The 7,500-nt window shown below is 45.1% G+C and overlaps 2 protein-coding genes across 2 annotated transcripts in view; both read right to left on the bottom strand.

Annotated features, from left to right (window-relative positions):
- LOC128027440 (cytokine-like protein 1) overlaps positions 1–7,500 on the bottom strand; it is a 139,641-nt gene that overhangs the window by 34,649 nt on the left and 97,492 nt on the right. The window lies entirely within an intron of this gene.
- Positions 1,682–5,995, bottom strand: drd5a (dopamine receptor D5a). Its single transcript, XM_052615054.1, has one exon. The coding sequence runs from the start codon at positions 5,804–5,806 to the stop codon at positions 4,595–4,597; it is 1,212 nt and encodes a 403-aa protein (XP_052471014.1). The 5' UTR covers positions 5,807–5,995; the 3' UTR covers positions 1,682–4,594.

The raw sequence follows: 7,500 nt of genomic DNA on the forward strand, positions 1-7,500 counted from the left end.
CAGTAATCCAGTGATTGCAGTCTTCTCCAGAGCGCTCTGTTACACAATCTAATGAAGGATTCACACGCCTCCACATCCTCCCTAATGAAGAAATCATGGATTCAGCACTGATCAGAGATCAGTTCCTCCTCAGTGCTTCTGTCTTGATTTTCAGTGCAAATATCTAAATATTCAAAAAATCAACACACATTTACTGGAAAGGTCTTTCTGTTAAAAAATATAAAAATTATGTGAGTTTATGTATAACACAAGAAAAAAATATCTGTTCATAGGCTTTGAACAGGGTAAAATATTGCCAAAATCTGGCCTTGTCACAAAAAAAAAAAAAATTCTCTGGAATTGTCACAAAAAAAAAAACATTTGAAATAAAAACAAAATTGCTGCTGTTATCATTGTTTTTGACCTGTTAATCTAATAGAGAAGCTTATGACACCGAAATTTTAAATACCAATTAAATTTTCCAATTCCAATTTTGATGTGTTTCCTTGGTTACCGCTGTAAACAAAGCAGTGCTACTTTAAATGCATTAAACCAATGCTGTAGGTTTGATTGTGGCATTGATAACAGCAGACAACAATGTAATAATATAATGCAATAATAATATGAACAAACCTTCAGAATATAGAGAGGAATAAAACAGCAGTGTTTGCTGTTTATAAGAGAAAAACTCTTTAAAGATTGAAATCTACAGATGTGAATAGATGAAGTGCAATAAAAGCAACACTTGAACTGGATGTTTTCTGTACACTAGACTGAAAGAAGAGAAGTGATTTAGAGAAAACAGAGCAAAACCTCTAAACTGAGCATCACTGGTTTCACCTGAAATGTTTTTCATTAACCTCAAAAACTGACAGATCCAGCGACTTTTCTCAGATGTGATCATGTTTACACTTTTCATTAAAAACAATGAGGAAGTTACATAGAGTTTCTCCAGAAACAACTGGAACTGAGTCAAGTGACACACCGCAGACGTCTGAACAAAACTCTGTCCAGTGGCCCGTCTGAGATTAATGAGACTGATGTGAGGAGCTGAAGTCCTGGATTATTTCAGTCTGGAGGATTATATATCACAGTCACTGAGAGACAGACTGCATCAGATCATACTCTGCTGAATCTCTCTCTCTCACACACACACACACACACACACACGCATATCGATCACAAGTGCAGTATGGAGTACCTCAAGGCTCAGTACTAGGGCCGCTACTCTTCACGCTTTATATGTTACCCTTGGGAGATATCATCAGGAAACATGGTGTTAGCTTTCACTGTTATGCTGATGATACTCAGCTCTATATTTCTTCGCGGCCCGGTGAAACACAACAATTTGAAAAACTAATGGAATGCATAGTTGATATAAAAAACTGGATGACGAGTAATTTCTTACTGCTAATTCTGAAAAAACAGAGGTGTTATTATAGGACCTAAAAACTCTGCTTGTAATAACCTAGAACACTGTCTAAGACTTGATGGTTGCTCTGTCAATTCTTCGTCATCAGTTAGGAACCTAGGTGTGCTATTTGATCGCAATCTTTCCTTAGAAAGCAACATTTCTAGCATTTGTAAAACTGCATTTTTCCATCTCAAAAATATGTCTACATTATGGCTTATGTAACAATGACCAGAAGAAACACTGACCAGACAGAGAACTTGCCAGTGAACACACACACACACCTGCAAGCACAAAATATGGTCATTTAATGGTCATTTAATTAAAAAACATCTGTGGTCATGACTTTTAGTGTACATTCATGTGTGTGTGTCTGTGTATGTGACAGAGAAAAACATCATCCACAAACACACACACACACACACTCACTAAGAGTCACTGTTCACAGTTTACAGCTCATTACAGTGAATCTACAGGCTTTGCTTTTGTAAACAATAAACATTACATTAATAAAACACAATGAAGCATCACAACATTAATGTGCTCTTCAGACATTCACCATCACACAGCACACGAGAACAGCACTGGACCTCCAGAACCCCAGCGGCCCGTTCATTCATCAGACGACACTTTACAGCTCCATGATCAAACACATAAGTGCATGAGAAGAGAGTGAAGCTGTGATGACACTGAGGAGTCCGGCTCGCAGGCTGTGCTCAGTGTAAGGCTGATCACTGAAGGAATAAGGCTGTAGAATCTCTCCGGCTGGTTTGAGTCACAGAGGAGGAGGATGATGAAGATGATGACAGTCCACAGAGGATCCATGAGTGCGGCTGTGGTCAGATCACAAATGAGCAACACTTCAATATTGCACTGACCTTTCATTCTAGTGGAGTCAGAAATATTGTAATTATGTGTTCCAAACATGAGCAGGAAACTTTGACTTCTAGATGATTATACGTGAGGCACAACACTGGAAGAAGCATGGTGGGAATACTGGTCCTGTTTTCCAGTGCAAACGTCTAAACTTCCTGAAATCAAGACACATTTACTGGAGAATTACTTAACATATTAAGGTTTGTTAAGTAACACACAAACTCACACACACATACACACACACACACACACACACACACGTTAGTTTTTGTGTAAAGTGTGTTCATCCCATAGGTGTAATGGTTTTTATTCTGTACAAACTGTATATTCTATGTCCCTTCACCAACCCTACACCTAACCCTAACCCTCACAGGAAACTTTGTGCATTTTTACTTTCTCAAAAAAACTCATTCTGTATGATTTATAAGTGTTTTGAAAAATGGGGACATGGGTTATGTGCTCATAAGTCACCCTCTCCTTGTAATACCTGTGTCATACCCATGACATTATACAGAGCTGTGTCCTGATATGATACACACACACACTCACACATACACACACACACACACACACACTCACACACACACACTCACTCACACACACACACACTCACTCACACATACACTCAAACACACACACACACTCTCACACACACACTCACTCACACACACATACACTCAAACACACACACACACACACTCACTCACTCACACACACACATACACGCACACACTCAAACACACACACTCACTCACACACATACACACACACACACTCAAACACACACACACACACACACACACTCAAACACACACACACACACACACACACACACACACACACACACACACACACAAACACACACACACACTCAAACACACACACACACTCAAACACACACACACACACACACACACTCAAACACACACACACATACACACACATACACACACTCTGTATTAGTATTAGTATTTTTCAATACATTTACTGGAGAAACAAGATATCGTGATTATTGATTAAATGATAAAAGTTCTGTAACTTGAAATAACATCAATGTTAAACGTAAATAAATAAACCCTAAATACTACAAGTCTTATTTGAGATAGTTTACATAATTAAAATTTTGTTTAAATTGACATGCTAAAATATAAACTAAACAAAAAAATTAAGTACAAAACACACAACAATTACAATAAAAATATATAAATGACAATTATAATAGTATCTCAGTGATACTAAAACAATGCTGTAAATATAGTAACACTCTCAAATAGCAACTTAAGTCAGTCCTCATTTCAGAAAAAAAGTGAATTTTTGCTTAAAACAAGAAAATATCTGTCAGTGGGGTCAGAAAAAAATATAGTTTTCACTTTGAATTAAACTGATTTTTCTGACCGCACTCGCAGATATCTGTAAACTTTCTTAGTGTTTGTCAGTTTTTCAGAAAACAAGGCTAAATATCTTGTTATTTCACTTCTCCAGTAAATGTGTCGTTTTCAGGATGTTTAGATGTTATCACTGGAAAACAAGTCTGAAAATACGGAACATGAACATCACACGCTGCATAAATCACTGACCGGAATTCAAGTTTCTCCATGTATGAGTGACAGAATAATGTTATTCTGAGTTCAGGTATGGTTTATTAATCACAGGATAATTAATGCTGATCATTTCTTTGGGTTGTTTTCATGTTTGCATGGCCTGAGGTTTAAAACACATTTAATATTGACTAATATTGGTTTGACTCTGATCTGAATAATGACTCTTATCTTCTGTAGAGCTGCTGCTAGCAGAACTTCTGATGTTTTTATAACGTTTCGGTTAAATTATGAAAACGTTATTTCTGAATGTTCAAAAGAAAACTTAGAGTTTCTGCTGGTTGAGCAAATGTGAAGGAATGTTCTGAAACAAGTAGCAACATTACAAAACATTAGATGAACGTCCAACTGAAACGTTGCGTGAATGATGTCTAAATGTTTTCGTGCGAACGCTTAGAGAGCGTTATTAAAGAGCAGATCAGAACGTTCTGTTAACGTCACTGGAAGAACGTTTGCTCGTAACTTTGAGAGAACATTGCCGGAACATTAGCCAGAGTCTGAGTGTGAGCTGTGTTTCAGTATGGAGAACTGATCTGAATCATGACACTGCTACAGACTGACTCAGCAGCTGCTCTGGAGAGGTGTTCGTTCATCTGTAGGCACTGTAACCGGAGGCAGCTGCGCGCGATAACGGGACTCACCGGGTGAAACAGCGGCGCGGTCACGTGACAGCATCTGCACGCGGGACACACGGGCATCTTTCAGAAACACTCCAGCCCCGTGCTCGCGGTCAGTGGACGCCGTTCGGCGTGAACGCCCCGTCCGCCTCGCACTCCAGCTCGCACACAGAGTCCTCGTTGTCCCGCGAGAGCTGCGAGATCCGGTCGAACGCGTCGTCCACCTCGTTCGGGATGATGTTGACGTATGCGCTCGCCACCTCTCTGTGAAACAGCGTGTCCTGGTTGTAGGACACGAGCTCGTTGCTGATGTTCACCGTCTCCACCGGGGTCCGGCACCGGTTCCGGCAGCCCAGCAGGCTGGAGAAGCCCTTGCGGAACTCCGCGTTGAAGGCGTAGATGACGGGGTTCAGGGACGAGTTGGTCCAGCCGAACCACACGAACACGTCGAAGGTGGTGTCGCTGACGCACGGCGGACCCGCGGACGGCTCCCGGTGGCAGAACGGAACCACGCAGTTGAGCACGAAGAACGGCAGCCAGCAGCACACGAACACCCCCATGATGATGGACAGCGTCTTCAGGACTTTGGTCTCGCGGTTGATGGACGTCTTCAGGCTGCTGTGGTGTTGGCACGCGAGCCGGTTCGTCCGGCAGCTCTGCGCGTGCTCGGCGGCGCGCTCCAGAGAGGCGATCCTCCGGATCTGGATCTGCGCGATCCGGTAGATGCGCGTGTAGGTGACGATCATGATCGCCACGGGAATGTAGAAGCTGATGAGGGACGAGGAGATGGCGTACTCTCGGCTCAGGCTCGAGTCGCAGCTGTCCGCGTCGGTGGCGTTGGGCTCCGCGGCGGCCTTGTGCCAGTCCAGCTGCACCGGGATGAACGAGATGAGCACCGAGAGAGTCCACGCCGCGCCGATCATCACGAAGGCCACGCGCGGGGTCATCTTGCGCTCGTAGCGGAACGGGCTGCTGATGGCCCAGTAGCGGTCCACGCTGATCACGCACAGGTTCAGGATGGACGCGGTGGAGCACATGATGTCAAACGCCACCCAGATGTCGCAGAACGCGCCGAACGGCCAGAAACCGGCCACCTCCGCCACCGCCTTCCACGGCATCACGAGCACGGCCACCAGCAGGTCCGACACGGCCAGCGACACGATGAAGATGTTCGTGACTTTGGTGCGCAGGTGGCGGAAGCGCAGCACGGTGGCGCACACCAGGATGTTCCCGAACAGAGTCCAGAGGATCAAGGCGCACAGCAGGCAGCCGGTGAGCGCACGCGCCAGCGTCTCCCGCGGCTCGGACACGGTTCGGTTGGGCATGCTGAGTCCCGGCGCGCTCACGGGTCGCCATCGGGTGTGTGCGCGAGCGCCGGCTCCGGTGCCGATGCGTCCCTCATGACCGAAGAAGGACTCCGACACCGAGCGGGTCCAGATGATCCGAGAAGAGCACACGGGTGTGTGTGTGTGTGTATGTGTGTGTGTGCTCGACAGCTGTCCGACCTCTCTGAGTGCCCGGGAACTGTGCACGGCTATTATGAGAGAGAGAGAGAGAGACTGAGAGAGAGAGAGAGAGAGAGAGAGACTGAGAGAGAGAGAGAGAGAGAGAGATCTGAGAGAGAGAGAGAGACTGAGAGAGAGAGAGAGAGAGACTGAGACAGAGAGAGAGAGAGAGAGAGAGAGATCTGAGAGAGAGAGAGAGACTGAGAGAGAGAGAGAGAGAGAGAGAGAGAGAGACTGAGACAGAGAGAGAGAGAGAGAGACTGAGAGAGAGACTGAGAGAGAGACTGAGAGAGAGAGAGAGAGAGAGAGAGACTGAGAGAGAGAGAGAGAGAGAGAGATCTGAGAGAGAGAGAGAGACTGAGAGAGAGAGAGAGAGAGACTGAGACAGAGAGAGAGAGAGAGAGAGAGAGATCTGAGAGAGAGAGAGAGACTGAGAGAGAGAGAGAGAGAGAGAGAGAGAGACTGAGACAGAGAGAGAGAGAGAGAGAGAGAGAGAGAGACTGAGAGAGAGAGAGAGAGAGAGAGAGTGCACTGAATGAATAGAACTACGGATTGTTTCTATAATTACATTAGCTTTGGCATTTTTTGTATTTCATCATTTCTTGCTGATCTGGTAATCCATTAAATATTTCTAGCGCAGACGAGATCTGAGGTTTATAGAGTATTTTAATGGGGTTTTTTTTCAAGCGACTTTCGTTGTGACAACATGCCCCGCCGATGTTAACGCGTTCAGGTGTGAATGCAATCGAGCAGAGGTCAAGCACACACGGCTTCAGTGACGATGATGATGATGATGATGATGATGATGATCGGGGATTTCGTTCATTATGCTCAAGAAGCGATTTTTTTTTTTTTTGAGGTTTTGAGAGTTAAATGTCTTCCTCAGATTTTGACTGTGCATCGATTCTCTCCGTGCACGTGCACGTGATTCCCCTCGAAGATTGATTCATTCAAACGGGTTGAAGAATCCTCAATGAAAGGATGAAATGCAGCAGGAGGATGAATGCGTCTGTAGCGCCACCAACAGACCTCAACACACATTACAGTAAAGGAGGATCAGAGGCATCCTTCAGCTCCAGAGACACGAGCGCGCACACAGTCTGTGCTCGTGCACGAGAGGAGGACACTAACAACAGCAGAGTCTCAGAGGTGTGTGACAGGAGAGCCTCAGGTGCTGCTGAACTTCAGTCCACAGCTGCATCCCGCCGGAGGGGATTGTGGGATTGCATGACACACATGAACACCTGGAGCTGTCAGAGAGACATGTGCACATCTGTGTGGCAGACTCTTCTCTCTGAGAGCGTGAGAGCATCAGTCTTTCCTCCATCTGAATCACTCTCTTCCTCTCAAAGCACTGCACTGATCACACACACACACACACACCAATCAATCCATCACAGAGAGACCCCAGTCCCGATCCCGAATCAGTCACTTCACAGAGGCGTCACGGCGTGCTGACGTCACTTCCTCTCCCTCATGCGCTGCAAAAATGGGTTTATTACATGTAACTCTGT

This window comes from Carassius gibelio, chromosome A14 (genome assembly GCF_023724105.1).
Source record: "Carassius gibelio isolate Cgi1373 ecotype wild population from Czech Republic chromosome A14, carGib1.2-hapl.c, whole genome shotgun sequence".
In the NCBI taxonomy this organism is placed as follows: Eukaryota; Metazoa; Chordata; class Actinopteri; order Cypriniformes; family Cyprinidae; genus Carassius; species Carassius gibelio.

What these genes read in the sequence shown, in the direction of transcription:
- drd5a (XM_052615054.1), bottom strand. Translation starts at nt 5,806, where the DNA reads ATGCCCAACCGAACCGTGTCCGAGCCGCGGGAGACGCTGGCGCGTGCG.